This window comes from Hippopotamus amphibius, chromosome 2 (assembly GCF_030028045.1).
Source record: "Hippopotamus amphibius kiboko isolate mHipAmp2 chromosome 2, mHipAmp2.hap2, whole genome shotgun sequence".
Taxonomy (NCBI): domain Eukaryota; kingdom Metazoa; phylum Chordata; class Mammalia; order Artiodactyla; family Hippopotamidae; genus Hippopotamus; species Hippopotamus amphibius.
The window spans coordinates 128068991-128087405 of NC_080187.1; the positions used below are offsets into that span (position 1 = coordinate 128068991).

General features: G+C 56.1%; 1 protein-coding gene and 1 pseudogene across 13 annotated transcripts in view; one reads left to right on the top strand and one right to left on the bottom strand.

Annotated features, from left to right (window-relative positions):
• WNK2 (WNK lysine deficient protein kinase 2) overlaps window positions 1-6642 on the bottom strand; it is a 132253-nt gene extending 125611 nt beyond the window's left edge. For all 13 annotated transcript variants that reach the window (XM_057720437.1, XM_057720433.1, XM_057720435.1 and 10 more), the window contains exons 1-2: window positions 6389-6642; window positions 5136-5827 (exon numbers count right to left, since the gene is read on the bottom strand). In XM_057720437.1, coding sequence (XP_057576420.1) covers window positions 5136-5825 — 690 coding nt within the window. In that variant the 5' untranslated portion in view covers window positions 5826-5827; window positions 6389-6642. The remainder of the gene's footprint in view (window positions 1-5135; window positions 5828-6388) is intronic.
• Window positions 6643-16733: 10091 nt separating this feature from the next.
• Window positions 16734-17712, top strand: LOC130846741 (RNA transcription, translation and transport factor protein-like; annotated as a pseudogene).
• Window positions 17713-18415: the final 703 nt, after the last annotated feature.

The window sequence follows — 18415 nt, forward strand, 5'->3', positions numbered from 1 at the left end:
GCAGGGGACACGAGTTTGAACCCTGGTCCAGGAAGATGCCACATGCCGTGGAGCAACTAAGCCCGTGCGCTCTAGAGTGCATGAGCCACAACCACTGAGCCTACACACTGCAACTACGGAAGCCCCCGCACCTAGAGCCCATGCTCCACAACCTAAGAGAAGCCACCGCAATGAGAAGCCTGTGCACGGCAACGAAGGGTGGCCTCCCCTCACCGCAACTAGAGAAAGCCCGCGCACAGCAACAAAGACCCAATGCAGCCAGTAAATAAATAAATAAATTTATTTAAAAAAAAAAAAGACTGCTGAGCCAATAAACCACACTGGCCTGCACTACTGAGCCCAAACACGAGACCCAGCATTGGGAACCCTCTGGAACATCCGCTCCCTACCCCCATCTTAGCAATTCTTTCTCTTGCCACCATCATGTTGCAGCTAAGAGACTCCCAGCAAAGCTTCGCCCACTCAGAGTTACACCCCAGCGGCCACCTGGTAATGGCGCGGGAGGTGGGGAGAAGCCCACCAGTCCTCCACCCGAGTTAGACAGTCTGGGGATCCTCCCTCTGGGGTCCAAGTCACTGGGCAATTCAGGCCTGAAACGCTCAGCCTGCTTGCCTCACATGCAGGGCCCTGAGGACACCTCAGAGGCACCCCCTCAGTCACAGGAGCACCTGCGTCCAACAGGGAAGGAGCTGCAACGCCAATGGGCCCACAGTGATGACCCACAGCCCGGGCTGCCTGTTTGTCTTTGCTGTCCACACTCACCTCCCCGACTAAGCTTGGGGATGGGGAGGGGCCTCCGGGCCCTGGACAGCCACACTTCTGACTGCTGGGCCCCTCCCCGTGCACTGCCCAGGCCTCTCGGGCAGCTGGCACCAACCTTTCTCAAGGACCAAACCAGAACTGTGGTCGAGGTGGTACATGAGACATCATTTAGGAAAGCAAGCTCAGCGTGGACACCCAACTGCTTTCAAATTACGCCTTAACAAAGTTAAGCCCTTAGAAGGTTTTTTACAAATAAAAATAAAAAAGCAGGGTGACCGCCAGCCAAACTGAGTCGAGCCCTTTCTCAGCGTCCTGCTTCAGCAAGCGCACACCATCTCCTCTGCACATCCCTTCATCCCCCACGTCAGCCGATCAGGCCGCTCGCGGCTCCTCTGGAAGCAGATGAGGCAGCACCCTCCCACATGAGGCCACAGGGGAGACCTCTCAACTCCAGGCCCGAGGCTACCCAGCACCACAGGGCACGTGCCTGGTCGGTCTACCAGCCAATGGTGCACCTGTATTGTCAGGTGTGAGCTCAGCGCCCAGTACAGGTGGGATACCCACAGTCATGGGAGAGGTGCCAGGCCACACCAATGGTGAACAGACCTGGCCACCCTCTGAGAACAGCAAGGGGACACACAACAGGCCCCTACAGGCATTATACACTTCCAGGGCGCAGGAAGGTGAATGGGACACAGAGGTCTGGCTGGGGTGGGTGAGCTGGGAATACACGAGTCCTTCATGGCCACAGGAAGGAGACATCAGCAGGTCCTATGGTCCCCACATCCACAAGCCTCTCCCTGGCCTGGAGTCCAGGCCATCACCACCCCACGGGAGCCCAGCCCCCTCTGGACAGTGCAGAGCAGCAGCAGGAGAGCTTCATGATGACACTGGAGGGATCCAGACACCTGTCCTGGCTGATGGGGGCTCAGGTCCCATGGTACCTCTTTAGGACTCTCAAGGCCCTCAAAGCCCCTGCAAGTACTCCAGGCAGAGGGTCAAGGACTGATACCACCATGAGACAAAATGACCCCCACACTGGGCACAGGCCAGGACACCAGCGCGGGAAACATGAGTTCCGGGTGGAATCCCCCAAGAGGCAGTGCCCAGCCCTGTAACAGCGGCTCACAGCAGCTTTCCGTGGGGAGGAGGCAGCACAGGGGACCTGAGACCTGTCTCCCTTGGAGGCAGGGGCCTGCTGACGGGAGGGGGCAGCACTAACCAAGGGGGGCTGAAAACCAAGGCTCTCTCCTCCAAGCGTTCGAGGAAGACCCTCAAAAAGGGAGCCCAGGAAAGGCCCACAGACCTTCTCCAAGGAGGCTTCTGGACGCTGGCCGGGACCTGGGTTGGCTGCATCTTCTCTGCTTGGAGGCCCCACCCGTGGCTCAGAGGCATCAGCAGGTGAGAGACGGTACCTGGGTCACCTGGGACCATGCCAGTGGACCACACCTACCCCCACCCGAGGCAACACAGAGTCAAGCAGAAGCCCCCAGCTATCCCATGCACTGTCAGACAGGATGGGGTCTGTGAGGGGCCAGGGCTAGCCACAGGGACGCAGGAAACGTGAGCCAGGGTAAAGGCAGCGGCTCTGGGTGCATTTGTACTTTCCCTGTTGCTATTGTAATATGTGCTGGTGCCTGAAATACATTCATTCAAAAGAAAGCAGAAGGGGAGGTAACACTTTAAAATAGCTTCCCCCAAAAATCAGCCTCAGCTTTGAACGTCTGGAGAACTCAGGAGGTGAAAACACCTTGCGGCCTTTCACTGTGACATGAACACACATCGCTCTTTCTGCAAAGCTCTTTCAGCACTAAATTATAAAAAGAAATTGGAAGTCATGGGGATCTTACATCCTCTAAGCCAGACTTATTAGGTCCAAAAATGGACCTCCCCTTGGCAACGAACCCTGGAAAAAGCAAGCCGGTGACACTGTCTCAGTTCTGGGGGAAGCAGGCAATATCCCCCATGGTCCCAAGGTTGAGAGGAGGAAACAGACTTTTGAGGGTCGATTTCCAGGGCATTCCAAAGCTGCTGGCTGAGGAGCTTATGGGGGTTGGGGAAGGGAGGGTCAGAGGGCAGGAGGAATCCTGTGAAGCTCCCCGTACTGAAGGCAATGCTCCTGGAAACCTGCCCTCCACTGAGAGCCCTGATGCCTGGGAATTCTGGGGGCTGGGTGGAGGATGAAGTCTCCCCCCTGTGTACTAGGAAACCCTCTCCCCATGCACAAGCCAGCACGCCACCTGTCACCCTCCCTCCTTGGTGGTCCAAGAGGACTAACGTGCCCTCCACCCTATCTCCTCTCCTAAGACGGCCTCGCCAGGCCAACGGCCTCCTGCCATGATGCTGCAATCCCCCTCTACCATCTGTATTCCCACAGGTGACCTTCGGCTCTCAGCGATAAAATGGGGAAACAACAGCCTCCTGTGTGGTGAAGAGGAGAGTGTACATACAGCAGGCTCTCAGCTGCTGCCCTAAGCTGGGTCCTGGCCCCGCCTGGTGTAAAACCCTCTCAGACCCACCCAGCAGAAGGCAGTTGACCCCAAATGCTGCATATGAGCCCTTGTGTTGGGGGAGATATAAGAACAGTTTCCCGGCTGGCATGGGGCCCCCAGTAACTACTGCATAAGAAGCAAAACCAGACAGATTAGAAGCCACCTCCCACCTTCCCACTCCCACCCAGCTACAGGAGTAAAAGCCCCCTGGACAGCAGCCAGGCTCCACTCCGGTGCCGCTCTGCTTTGGGACCCAGAGACGGAACAGCTCGCCTTGCCTTAAAGGGAATGGGAATGAACAACCCCCTCCAAGGGTCACGTGCGCCTGCAATGCCTCAATTAGATCAGCTGGGCTCTGCTGCCGAGGTCTAACTCAGCTCCCGCCTGCTGCAGCACCCCCACTCCTGTCCTCCACCCCGCAGAGGCATGCCACAGCACAACACCAGCGGGTGCCTGGAGCACCACACTAGGTCACTCGGCAAGAGCGAGAAGGGAGGGCGGGCAGGCACACAGCTGCACTCTAGGATCAGGCATCCTCTTTTCCCTCTCCGGTCTTCCCTCTCCAGCTCCTCTCTCCTGCGTGCATTCCCACATGGCAGTGATGCCCAGCTCACTCCTATGCCATCCCAGCACACCACCCCGGGGCTCCAGACCACAGGCCACTGAGGCCACCCCTCAGCAGGGCCCAGAACCTGTAACCGCGAGGTAGGGGAGGGAGCTCTCAGTCCCTCCCGAGGGACGCGACAGGCCACCACTGACTCCGCCACGAAAAGTCCATATTTCCACAACGGAACCAGGGAGCTGCGGGGAGGGGTGCTCTCTGAAGCTCTTTGTCTCAGGAGAAAGGCTGAGGACAGGTGACCACTGGACAAACCAACCAGCTCACACATACACACACACACAGGCCACCCTGCAAGGGCCCAGAGGACAAAGCAACCAAATCCCATTTCTGAGCCAAAAAGGCAGGCTGCCTGCAGTGTGGCAGGCGGCCTGCATCAGGACAGGCAGGCCCAGCTAACTTTGCAGGGTGCTGGGGCAGGCTTACACCCACACGGCCGGCTCTCGCAGAGGCCAGCCCCGCGCCTGACAGCTGTTCCCCCAAACAAGGGAGGGCCCATAAACACCCACTGTGACAGGCGCTGCCCGGGCTTCCATGGCTGGCCCAGGGCAGCTTGAGTTACCATTTATATAATCTTCCAGGGCTGGGGCTGACACAGCCAACGTGAGGGCAAGGTTATGAAAAATGCATGTCCAGCACCTTTGCAACCACAAAAACAAAAACAAAACAAAACAAAACCCCACCTGCATTTTGCATGACTTGGTTTTAAGACTTCTCACACATCCATTTTGTGAAGTGACAGGACCTAGTGACAACACTTCCAGGCTTTGCCTCCACAGGCACCAGGGCCCACCAGGCCTCCCTGTAAACAGACCCCAGATCAAAAGAAGCCCCCCAGGGGCTTCCCCAATTGGGGCATCTACACTCTGCAAGACACAGGAAGGTGCTCATGTAAGAGCAGCTAGGAGTCCCCCAAACCACCCTGTGACCACCTGGACACAGAGCCCTGCAGCCCCCACACTGCTTCTGCAAAGACACAGGCGACCCAAGCAGCCTGGGTCAGTACAGCCGAGAAGGAGCAGCACTGATAGGCACTGAAAGACACGCCCTCCAACTGCCCAGTTTCCACCATGGGCCCACATCGTGCCACACTTAGACACCACACGCTGGAGGTCCGACCTCCATCACCCAGCCTTCACCACATAGACCGCCAGCACATCAACCACCCACCCAGAGGGTGACACACAGACGGCCGCCGCCAGGGTTGGCTAATGCCAGAGCGCACTCGCCCAGCACCCACCTGCGGCCAGCCCGCCCCTTACCTGCAGCTCGCACCAGGCTACCTCCACCCAGGTCTCCGTGTCCAGCCCCTTGTAGACCGTCTTGAAGGAGCCGCGGCCAAGCTCAATGTCGAACTTGAGGAAGCGGCCGTCCAGGGAGGTGGCCACAGCCTTCAAGTCGTCCTCGTCGTCCTCCTCCTCCTCTGGCTCCTCCCGGCGTGCGCGCCCGAGCTCTGGCTCGGGCCTCGTCTCCGGAGCCCCCGCGTCCTCCTTGGTCGCGGCCGCCGCCTCCTCCTCGCTGGGGGCGCCGTCGGGCGCAGGCACGGGCGCGGGAGCGGGGTCCGGGCCAGGCTCCTGCGCGCCTGAGGGCTCCGGGCCTGGGTCCGTAAGGTCGCCTGGAGGCGCGGCAGGCGCAGCAGGCGCGGCAGGCGCGGGGGCGGCCGGGCGACCGCGGGCGCGCTCGGCGATGAGGCGGCGCGTCTTGCAGAGCAGCAGCACCTTGCGCTGCAGCGGCTGCGGGGGCTGCGCGCCCGGCGTCTCGGCCCCCTCCAGGCCCGGCGGCTCCTCCTGATCAGACTCCACGACGCTGCGCCGCAGGAAGCGCTGGGGCCCGGGCCGCGCCGCCCGCGCCCGCGGCACCGCCGCAGGCTCCGCCATGCCCGCGGGCCCCGCACCGCGCCCGGTCTCCATCAGTGCGCCGGGGGCGTCTCGGCGACCGCCATCGCGGTCCATCTCTGCGGGCAAGGACACACAGGCCCGTGTGAGCGCGGGCCTCGCCGCACCTGCCCGGGCCGGGGGATGAGACAGCGCCGCCCTGGGGCCCGCGCCCTACCCGCCCCGGCCACGGAGGCGCCGTGGAGGTCCCTGGGGAGGGGGCTGCAGACCCGACCAGGAGGCCGGGTTGGGTGGAAGGGGGTCGTGCCCTGCTCACGCTGAGCTGTCCCGGGGGGCCCGGGGGAGGCTGCAGAGGGGGCCGAGAGGCCGGGGAGAGGGGCACCTGCGCCCTGCCCAGCCCCGGGGAAGGGGGCCTACTGGGATGTCCCTGGGAGGTGGGGGGGGGGGGGAGGGGGGGCGGTGAAAAGAGGACCGGGAGGCCCGGGCTAGGGGAGTGGGGTGCCGTGCCCTGCTCAGCGCTGGGCCGCGGAGGGGTGAAGGAGGTTGGGGAGGAGGGAGGTACCGGCCAGGCGGCGGCTCCACAAAGGACGCGGCCCGGGGCGCAGGAGGGGCGCGCGGGGAGGGGGCTGCAGCGACGCGGCGCGCACACAAAGGCGGCGGGCGGGGGGCTCGGCACTCACAGGGCAAACCGGCGCCGTCCATGCCCGCGGCCCGGCGGCCGGGGCGGGCGAGGCCGCGCTCAGAGCCGGGATCCGCGCTCTGGGTCGGGGTCCGCACTCGGTCCGGGGTCGCTCTCAGGGCCGGGCTCCGCGTTCCAGTCCCGGGTCACCCTCGGCGCGGGGTCGCGGCGCTACTCCCTCTCGCCGGCCCGCTTCGGGGCAGCGCTGCCGCGTGCTGCTTCTGCTCCGCGCCGCTGCGCTCCCGCACCGGCTCCGACCCGGAGCGCGAGGAGGGCGGGGCATTCGGCTGCCCGCCCCCGGCCGGCGCGGCGGGGCGGGGCCTGGCACGCCCACCTGTCCTCGGGCGCGCGCGGCCACCTGCGGGCCAGCCCCCGGGGCCGCGCAGGCCCACTGCGGCCCGCACGCTCACCCTCCAGGGGGCACGGCTGGCCCCTGGGGATCTCCGGAATGCCCCACCAGGCTACTGGCCGAGAATGGGCTGTTATCCCCCCTTCAGAACTGGCTTGGCCGTCCCAGTTTGCCGCCTGGAAAGGCTGCCAATTCCATCAAGATACGGTCAGTGCAGGAAGACACCCTGAACTGCAAGCCTCTCCGTTTCAAGCCTGTCCCTGAGGACGTGCCTAGGCCTCTCAAAGGGAAAACTGAGAAGGGATGGGGCTAAGCATGTTCCAGACAGATGCGCGCAAGCCAGTCTGGCTTCCTCCCTGTTGCCTGGGACATGATGGTGGCCTGTGGGCATCTTGCCTGCCTGGTGATGAAGGAGATGACTGGCTGTTCACGTCATCACTGGCAGACTGCTGCCCACCCACAGCTGGCAGACGTACATAATATGGCAGCAGTATCCCCACACATCGCAGGGCAACCTAGGTGCTGGGCGATTGGAGAGAAGCTGTCCCTGACTGTTATGTGCTCCATGAGCCCTTAGGGGTAGTTTTCGGCAGCCCTGTTTGCATGTCTCTCAAGACAGGGAGCTCACTCTCTCTACTGACTCCTGACCTGTGAGTGCACAGCTAAGCAGCTAGTGGACAGGTCGCAGTTTGGTCATCCATGAGATGGACATAATGGTCAGTGCACAGTTGGTGTTCAATAAATGCTTACGGAGGCAGGGAGCAAGGGAGACAGAGCCTACCCACTCACTGCCTGTGCTCCAATCAGTCCCCAGCACAGCCCAGGGGTAGGAAAGTCAGGGTCTGGCCTTGCCCCCAGGGAGCCCAGTCAAGTACTTTTGAGGGTGGGTCTGCCTTTGAGGGGGCTCAGGAAGCCTGGGGTGAGTCTAGTGGTCAGATCCAGTGCAGCCGGGCCACCTCCCTGAGTGCCCCCCACAGGCTACTGCATGGGAAGGTAGCCCCTCAGTTGACGACTGTGGGGCCCACTCCAGGTGCGGGTGAAACAGTGGAGAGCCCAGGTCCCACAAGGGAACAGGGGCAAATGGGGGGGCTGTGCCAGGAGAGCGGAGTTGGGAGGCAGCAGGGGTGTCCTGGGGTTATGGGGGCAGGGCAGGCTTCTCGGGGACCTGAAGGAAGGGTGCTGGGCAGGCAGATGGAGTGGGGGCATATGGGCCTCCCAAGCTTGGGCTCCTAGGCACTGGAAGCTCCTGCAACTGGGAGGGCAGATGATGGGGCCCCTGGGGCTCTGGCCCGTTAGGGAAGTTTCCCCATCCAGTGGGGACTGAGACATTCTATAACGCAATTTGTTTCTTCTTTTATAATAAAATGATGTAACATTTGTTTTACTCCCAAATTTGAAAACGTGTTGATTTTTTAAATAACATTTTATATCATTGGGATATAATTTAGATACCACAAAATTCACTCTTTTATAGTGTACAATTCAGTGGGTTTTAGTATATTCACAGAGTTGTGTGACCATTACTAATGTCTAATTCCAGAACATTTTTATCACCCCAAAAAAGAAACCCATGCCCATTAGCAGTCACTCCACATTACCCCTCTCTCAGCCCCAGGCTAGCAGTAATCTGCTTTCTATAGATTTGTTTATTCCTAACATCACATGTAAATGGAATCATACAACGGTCCTTTGTGACTGCCTTCTTTCATTCAGCATAACTTTTCACTTCATCCACGTTGTAACATATATCAGCACTTCACTCCTTTTTTGGGGCAAATAATACTCTGTTGTAGAGATATACATATTGATTTTTTAAGAGCAAGTACCCAGTAGAGAAATTTTATAAGATAGAAAAAGTAGAAATAAAAATGTTTTAAGTTGTTACGCAAGTGTGATCCCACAGCGCCGCCGGTAGCAGGCACATGTCTTTCCATGTGCAGCTGTCCACTTGGGAGACGCTCAGCAGACAAGCATCAAATAATGAAATAATGGGACTTCCCTGGTGGTGCAGTGGTTAAGAATCCAATGCAGGGGACACAGGTTCCATCCCTGGGCCAGGAAGATCCCACATGCCATGGAGCAACTAAGCCCGTGTGCCACAACTACTGAGCCTGTGTTCTAGAGCCCTCGAGCCACAGCTACTGAGCCCATGTGCCACAACTACTGAAGCCCACACACTCAGAGCCTGTGCACACACCACAACGAACAGTAGCCCCCGCTGGCCACAACTAGAGAAAGCCCATGCAGCAACGAAGACCCAATGCAGCCAAAAATAAATACATAAATAAATAAATAAATTTATTTTAAAAAAGAAATATAAAAACATGATTAAAAAAATAACCAAATAATGATTCAAACCTTTTTTCCTATGCAGTGACTTACCGTTTAATTTTACTCATGCTCACACCAGATGCTATGTTATATATCCTAGTTGGTTCAGTCCGGAGAACTCGGCTTTAGCCCTCGGATGTCCTAGAACGTGCAGGTGTTTGAAATCCTCTACCCATGGCCCTGCTGAAGCGAGCCTGACACCAGGTGTGGGGGATGCTATCAACCCTCAGTCTCCCCTGAGGGACCACTCCCAAACTGCATCGCTCAGCTCCTGGCCCCATGAATTTTTTTTTTCAATGGACACAACTTTAAGAATCAGTTTATTTCCATTTTCTGGTTAAGAGTCTGAAGAATAAGAGCTAAGACCACTCAGTGGTCACTCCTACCTGTTCAGTGGCCTGAGCCATGGGGATGCAGATGAGTCTCAGTGGAGAACTGCTGGGTAGGCACAGAGGGCACCTGCACACCTTCAGACCAGCCTTTGACCTCGGCAGGAGTTGCAGGAAATTCGGGAGCTGGAGCAGTGCGTTCTCCCTGACCGTCATCCTTGGTCACGGCCTGCCCTCCATTCGCAGTCTCTTCAGCACTCGATAGAAGTAGATGGGATGTGACCTCCCCTGGTTGCTGGCAAGAGATGATACCAGTGTCCACCACCTGAGACCCACTGAGCAAGCCCTCTTGTAAGTGTCTCAGAGCAGGATTGAACTTGGTCTGCAATGAGAAGGGCCAAGTGGCCGTAGAGACCTGCATGGATCACGAAATATGAAGACAGGCAGAAGAAAACACAGGCTATTGTCCACATTTTCATCTCTCCTAAAGCCCCAGGAATTTGACCCAGGGATCTTGAGTAACTGATAGCCATCCAAAATGGAGATGGGAGACTTCCCTGGTGGTGCAGTGGTTAAGAATCCACCTGCCAACGCAGGGGACACAGGTTCGATCCCTGGTCTGGGAAGATTCCACACGCCGCGGAGCAACGAAGCCCATGCACCACAACTACTGAGCCTGTGTTCTAGAGCCTGCGAGCCACAGCTACTGAGCCCATGTGCCTCAACTACTGAAGCCCGCATGCCTAGAGCCCGAGCTCTGCAACAAGGGAGGCGACCACACAGGAGCCTGAGCACCGCAGCAAAGAGTAGCCCCCACTCGCCACAACTAGAGAAAGCTGGCACACAGCAACGAGGACCCAACACAGCCAGAAATAAATAAATAACGTAATAAATTTTTTTTAAAAAGTTAAAAGAAATTAGTTTCTTCCTTTAAAACAAACAAACAAAATGCAGGTGGGTCGCTGAGCCTGGTGGGTGGTGGGGCCTCAAGCAAGTCACGCTGCTGAAATAATGATGATGATGATAGCCCCTGGGGCTGAGCTACATCTTTGCAGGAATTCGCTTGTCTTGCCCCACACTGTCCTAGAGGGCCCTGTTATCAGATGGGAAGGAGCAGAGAGGCAAAGACACTTGCCTGAGTTTGTCGACTGCAGGCAGTGGGCCTGGAGGTGAACCAGGCCAGCTTACCCACAACCCGCCACGAGCTGCCTCTCAGCCTGCAACTGCTCCCATCCAGCCCTTTCAGGACTTTGTGGGCCTTCCCTGCCCATCGACTTTCGCTCGCTCCAGGGGCCCGTCTTTGACAAGCTGACACACGCCCCGTCACGCCAGCTCTCTCACATCCTCTCTTAGCACCTCTGTCCATGTGGCCTCTACAGCTCTAGCTCTGCTGGCTCTGCTATTACATGCCTGTGACCCAGCCCGCCTCCAGCTCCACGCCGTGCAGCACCGGGGCGAGGAGTCTGTGCTCCCCATCTCCCAGCCCCCAGCGCCTTCAGGGAGGCCTTGCCAGAGGAGGTGCTGGCAGCAGCAGACTGGGAGGGGCTCCCATCCCCATTCACTGGGCAGGGGTAGAAAGCCTTCTCCTCTCCATTAGGCTTGTTTGGGTCCCCAGAGCCAGGCACACGGCTCTGCTCCCCTCCAAAGAGCAGCCAGAGCACAGCAGTGCCCCCCCTACACTCCCAATCTCCGGGGCTGAGCATCCCCCAGGGCGGCTGCCCCTCCAAGCTCCACAGCTTCCTTCTGTCCAGACCCAGAGTGTGTGCTTCTGTCTGGGGTTCAGTGGGAGCAGAGCCCCCACTGTGCTCACTCAGCTGCCAGCCCCTGGCATCTAACCCCTGGTGTTGAGTGGGTGCTCCACCCAGCCTCAGCCTCAGCTCTCTCCTCAACTCTAAACTCCTTCCTCTTACGGGGTCCATCTTGATGGGCAGGGCCAGGAGTGAGGACCCTCCCTCAATTCTAGCTTTACCTCAGGCCCAGTATGAGTGGAAAAGTTCAAATACCCAAAAGATGCTCAGATAAGCACAGAAAGTCCCGGTAACGCGTAGAACCAGTTTTGTCTCACCAGGAACTGTCATGAGGCAAATAAGATAGACTGGCATCTTCACTTCAGATTAGCAGTCCTGGTATAAGAAAGCCCAGTGCTGGCAGAGGGGTACAGACAGGCAAGCTGTGAGCAAGTCGGCTGGTCAGTCCAGCCTTTCAAGAAAGCAGCTTGGAAAAGCCTCACGTTTATTGTCACCCTGATTCACTTTTGGGATCTACTCCAAGGAAAGCAAAGATTTAGACCTAGAGTGGTTTATCTCAGTTACTATAAATGCCAAAAGATTGGAAATGACAAGGTTCCAGGGGGAGGCTGGGCAACCCTTCATTGTCCTAAGCCAAGGGGTCTGTGATCACTTGTTACTGCAGCGAATGTGGACTGATACACTCCACACTGGATTCCTGGCACAAGAAACCTTGGGGTATCCTGGAAGCTCAAGGAACAATTGTTAAAACAGCAAATAAAGGAACGATCTCAAAGAAAATACACCAGATATCAGCAGTGGTTATTTCTATTTGGGTGAATTACATTTTTTGTTTTTATGCTTGTCTAGTATCTTCAAATGGCAGCCACAGCTGTCCCACAGCTGTACCATGCACTCACCTGCTTGGCCAGCCCTGAACCAGCTGCTGTGTCAGAAGTTTATTCATTTGTAATTGTGACAGATTTTGGCAAATCGCTCTCAGGAGAGGTGGTACCAATTTACACTCCCACCAGTGATGTAGACTTGCCCACAGAGCATGTTAATTGACTTTTGCATTAGGAGAAATGCCATATCCCAGCAAGGCTTTAATTTCCGTTTCTCCCACAAAGTGTGAGCTCAGCCTCTGCTCATGGGTCCAGACCAGTTTTCTTTTCTTCGAGCCATCCTCATAGGGGTTGAAGTCTCCCTGCCCTGACGACCCCCAGAACACCTTTGCTCAGCTTCTGAGGGGCTGGTTCTGTCTCCTCCATCAGTCCTAGGCTCAGAAGTCAGCTCCGCAGAGGGGTGAGGTCCCTGAGGGGCCCACAGCCCTGCTTGGACTCATCCTCATCAAAGCATCTGCTTCTCCGCAGCAGACACTCAGGTCCCAGCCCAGGGGCCTTGCCCCTCTGGCTCTGGCACCTCCCTCGCCCCCTCAGGGCCTGTGCCAGGTAGAGATGAGCGGGTGCTAACTGATCCACCTCACTCTTTTGGGTTCCCTGCTGAGTAAGCTTTCTAGCCTCAAGACGGAGGCCTGTATGGTGGCCATAAGGAGTGTGGCCTGGACTCAAGTCCAGCCCCTGGGCTGCCCTAGGCCATGCCAGCCTGAAGGAGAGATGCCGAGGCTGGGGGCTCTGCAATGAGCTCACCTCTTGGGCCTCAGTTTCCTGTCTGCCAACCCCCAAGTTTACCGTAAGGGTGACAGAACAGATGTCTGCGGTGCTTCCGGTGGGCAGCCTAGGCCAGAGCATAGGAGGGTTGGTCACTGCAGGTCTAGGCAGCTAAGGACCCATGCCCTGTGCTCTCCGTCCTCCCCCAGATCATGCTGGGTCTAGGACAGCATCTCCCTTCCGAGGGCCCGCTGCCAGCCTGTGCCATGGCTGGGGTGGGGGCTGCTGGACTGATCAATTAGTCCCTGTCTGGTCCCTGACAGCTAGACCCCCACCCTGTGGTCCTCACGCCTCCCTGCAGCCCATGCCTGGCTCTGGTGGTAGAGGCCAGTGTCCCCACACCACATGGACCGATGGCTGTGGGCCGTGCTAACTGGAGTCCAGGGTGTTCTCCGGGTGACACCTGGGGAGGAGCCGGCGTGACCCAGGGGTGCACGGGGACCTGCAATTCACAAAGCGCCAGCTCCAGCACTCACCCATGGGGTCCCAAGGCAGCCTGGGTCATTATCACTCCTCCAGAGGAGGTGATTTCCCCAAGGGCAGGGACATCCATCAGGTCACCTCAGCTAGGGCTCCATGAGGCTGTATCCTGCTCTCCTCAGAGCCACCCAGCCACCCTCAGTCGCTCCCTCCTTGCAGCCCGGGCAGGCCAAGGCGTGAACACCTGCTTTGAGGTCAACATCTGGGACTCCATTCACAGCAGCATTTTAGTCCTACCTTTTCTACAGGAATACAGCACGGGACTCAGCGTTCCAGGAGTCCAGGAGGTCTCTCACACCCCATCCCCTGCCTGTTTCCCTCCACATGGCCCACAGCAGATGCCAGCTTCCGTGTCCTCAGAGGCATTTTCTACACGTGGACCCTTTTGCTCCTGGGTTTGCCCAAGTTGGGGTAGGCCAGGCACGCTGCTGCCTAACTTTCCTCAAAATTCTGGTCATTGGTTTGTCTATTTATATTGTAAACACTTTCTACTGCAAAATACAAAACAAACCCAGACACATGCATTAAACAGCTTAAAGAATCACTACAGGGACTTCCCTGGTGGCGCAGTGGTTAAGAATCTGCCTGCCAGTGGACACAGGTTCGAGCCCTGGTCCAGGAAGATCCCACATGCTGTGGGATGTGTAGATCCTGAGCTCTAGAGCCTGCGAGCCACAACTACTGAGCCCATGTGCCACAACTACTGAAGCCTGTGCACCTAGAGCCTGTGCTCTGCAACAAGAGAAGCCACTGCAATGAGAAGCCCACACACTGCAACAAAGAGTAGCCCCTGCTCTTCGCAACTAGAGAAAGCCTGCTCGCAGCAACGAAGACCCAACACAGCCAATAAATAATTAATTAATTCATTTAAAAAAAGAATCACTAGAAAGTACACAGTCACATGACATCCCCAGTGATGCCAGAAATCTGCCCTCCTGGGTCCTGATACCCCAGAGGTGGCCCCAGCCCTGCCTTCACAGTAATCACAGCCTGGATGTTGTTTTGTTGTCTGTCATTTTGCCACCAAATGAACACTCCCATATCTTGCGGGTGACTTTACCAGGGCGTGGGCAGGGCCGGAGAAGCACACGATGAGTCTTTCCAACCTCAAAAGCCCAAGGGCCCAGGGAGCCTAGCTCGAGTCTCGGCGCTCTGCCTGCAATGTCATGGAGCAGGGCCTCACCCGCAGGAGTCCTGCTGCTGCTTCCACTGAGAGTGCCCACGAGGCCAGTGGGCGGCGTGTGGGTGCCTGCAGCACCGAGGACTGTGGCGCTATACTCCCGTCACCCGGGTGACACTGATGGGCCGTTTGGGGAAGGCTGCTCAGAACATCCTGGTGAGGGTTCCCACACTTCCCTCGGGCCTGTGCCTGCAGGGGAGCTGCTCTCACGGTGGGCAGTCCTGAGGGGCTGTCCCACTCCCCCCACCCCTCCCTGGGGGACCTAGCCCAGCCCATGGGCAGGTGGACCTTGCTATATTCACACTCATCGAAGACCATCGCTTCCAGTTGATCATCTCCTGTTGATGGCCGTGTGGCGTTTTGTGGCACGATGAGCCGTGTTAATCTTCCCAAGCTCTGTTGTGGGCATTTGGTGACTCCATCCTTTAGCTTCTACAAACACAGAATAACCTGTGCCCCTGTGGAAATGCAGCTCGTGGGGTAAATGCCTAGACATGGAGTTGGCTAGGCCCAGCACCCCCATACACAGCAAGGTCCCATCCAGGTCCCCAAACTCAGCTGAAACCAGCAGAGCCTGTCGGCCTTGACTTTCACCAGCCGGCCCTGCTGAGACAGGCAGCCACACCTCAGCCCTTCACACACAGGGCCCCACTGGCAGGGTGGAGGCCAGAGCCAGCCCTGTGAATTCTCTCATAGATGGGGCCTCTCTCCCTCACTCCCACCTTGGGAATTGCCTCGCACCCACCTTTTCTAGCTTTTAAGGTGTTTTCTTTGAAATAAGTGCTTTCATCTCCAAGAACATCTGCTACTTTTTCTCTTATGTCTTGGCTGAAGCAGCATGCTATCAGAGAAAGTTCTGAGAAGGGGACATCACCTATAACCCCAACACCCCACCTGACAGCCACCATGCTGCAGTGTGTCCCCTCTAGACATTCATGGGCACACATGTTTCAAAGTGTGTTCATTCATTCCTTCAGAAAACACTGGGTCTTCTTTCCTAGTGGGGCCAGGACCCAGCCCAGAACAGTCTAGTCGCTGGTGAGGTGCACAGACCAATTCCCACCAGATCCGAGCGGTGTCCATACTCATCGCAGACTCTGCAGGTCCCCTGTGGACAGCGGCTGGGGGGTAAACTGTTTCCCTGGGAGGATGGAGAGGCAGCCAGGAGGCTCAGTGGTCTTGAGCAGGTGGCGACACCCCTCTCCAGCCTCGGTTTTCCCACTTGCAAGGTGAGGATGAGCAGATGAGCGGATGAATGTGGTAGTCCCTGCTCAAAGGATTGGAGGATGGAATGAAGGAAAGGAGGGAGGGAGGGACACAGAGAAGGAAGGAAGGGAGAAGGTGGAAGGAGCGAAGGAGGGAAGGAGGAAAGACAAAGAATAGACAAAAAGACTGGATCACAATCTATTAAGGATAAACTAGAAAGTTGCCCCCGTATGGTCAGCTGTGAGACCCTGCACAGGTTTGCTGACCTCTCTGAGCTCTCTTTGTTGGCCTGCAGGAAAGAAACCATAATAACAGAGGGGAAGACAGTTTGTCCTGGTTTCCCAACACCTAGGGCTCCCAGAGCCAGCGCTGTTCTGGCACTTTCTTGGCTGTGCACTTTAAGAAGCCCACCATGGTGCTCAGTGCACGGTCACAGTCAGCTCATGTACACCCTGCTGTGCTGGGCTCCTCAGGGCAAGGAGGTGCTGCCTCTATCTGACTTCACCCTAACCTCATCCCAGAGATAAAAGGTCATCACAGGCAACCAGGCAAAATTCCGAAGTCACAACAGGGATGTACCTTTCAGCAGCTCTGTCACAGGGCCAACTGTAAAACAGTGTTTATTTGGTATTTAGTTGAATAAATTAACCTCCTCTGAGGTACTGTGTGTAACTCTGGAGCTATTTTTTGAATGCATGCATGACAGAGAAAATCAACATCATCTGGTCCAGCCCCCAGCTGATACAGGAAGTCCCTCCCCAGGACCTGACGAGTGACAGCCGGCCCTGCTAGCATTTCTCTAGGATGGGAACACACGGCCCCCAAGATGCCCAGGCTTACTGCAGACCTGACACTCCTGTGCTGTAACTGCCCTGGGACAGACAAGCAGGGTCCCAGGAACAGAGACTATCCCCACCCAACCCACACAGCCCGGCCTCAGGCTGTGCTCCTATCTGCCACATTGCCGTTTTCCATCCCATCCCCCCAACTTGCCCCAGAGAAAGAGTCAGAGGGTGAAATGAATGAGGACAGGAATTTGACAGAAAGCTGAAAATGTCTGGAAACTGGGCAGAAATGTTTAAGAGTGCCCTGGGTTGGGGGGGCGGGGGTGGGATGGGGCCAGAGTTGTAAGGACATGACCAACCCTCAGCCACCACATTTCACACTGACCAAGAAAATATTTTTTTTTTGATTGAGACAATTTACATACCATAAAATTCCCCTTTTCAAGTGTACAATTCAGAGGATGTTAGCACATTCATAGACTTATGCAGCCATCACCACTAAATCCAGAATGTTCTCATCACCCCAAAAGAAGACTCAGCCCTCCTGGCTGAAGCAGGGAGCATGATGGCCTTTGACTACCACCACCTACCTCTTCAATTGCAGAGATGAAACAAATTTGAGAAACTTGATGTTTGCCTTGAAGACCAGAAAATCAGACACTGCAAGACTGAAGACAGAGGCATCTAAGAAACCCACAGCAGTGATCGGCCCAAGTTCTTTGAAAAGTATCTCAGAGATGTTAACTGTTCTTTCAAGACTCAAGATGGACAAGAAGCAATTGGCTTCTTGGTTTAGCTCTTAGACTTGAATGTGGAGACAACACTGAAAAACACAAGGATTTGGTACCTGATAACACAAAAAATGCTGACAATGCAACTAAAAATGCAGAGCCCATGATTGATTTGGATGTATATAATCCTAATTTTAGGGCTGGTGCCATGGCCCAGGCTAACTTTCAGAGTCAGCTCATGGTGATTAGGTAATCAGTGCTTCAGGTAATTAGCATTTGGGGAGTGGAGCCCTGACACAGGATGCAGTTGCTAGCACAAACCGAACAGAAGAGGGCTTGCCTGCTGCTTTAGACAAGCGTATTCTTGCTTTTGACACAGGAGATGCGGTTCTTAATGAAGCCGCTCAAATTCTGCACTTGCTGCACATAGAAGAGCTCAGAGAGCCGCAGACAAAAATTAATGCAGCCAGAGTGGCTGTTCAGGTAGTTACTGCTGATCCACAGACAGGCTACAGACTGGAGAAAGCTGGAAGATGAACATTTTAGACTTTTAGCTTCCCCCTCGCCACTACACTCTGGCATATACTTGGAAATCAAATGCCACATTTTCGATGGAAGAATCCCAGAAGTTTGACGATGTTCTAGAGAGCTACCATCATTGCTTTTCCTTTAATAAAGTTTGGGGAAGTGGAAAACAAAAAACAGATCCTATACCCGTCAGGCAATCACTCCCCACGCAGGGCCCCCCGCACCCTGACAACCACGAATCCCCTTTCGGTGTCTCAATCTGCCTATTCAGGACATTTTATATAAATAGAATCACACCACAGGTGGCCTTTTGTGTCAGGCTTCCTGCACTCAGCATGTGTTCCAGGTTCATCCACGTTGTAGCATGTACCACCACCTCACCCCCCCCCCTTTCTTTTTTCATCTTTATTGGAGTATAATTGCTTTACAATGTTGTGTTAGTTTCTGCTGTACAACAAAGTGAATCAGCTATATGTATACATATATCCCCATATTCCCTCCCTCCCGAGACTCCCTCCTACCCTCCCTATCCCACCCTGCTAGGTCTTCACAAAACATCGAGTTATCTCCCCATGTTGTGCAACAGCTTCCCACTAGCCATCTATTCTACATTTGGTAGTGTGTATGTGTCAACACTACTCTCTCACTATGTCCCAGATTCCCCTTCACCCCTACCCCGTGTCCTCAAGTCCGTTCTCTACATCTGCATCTC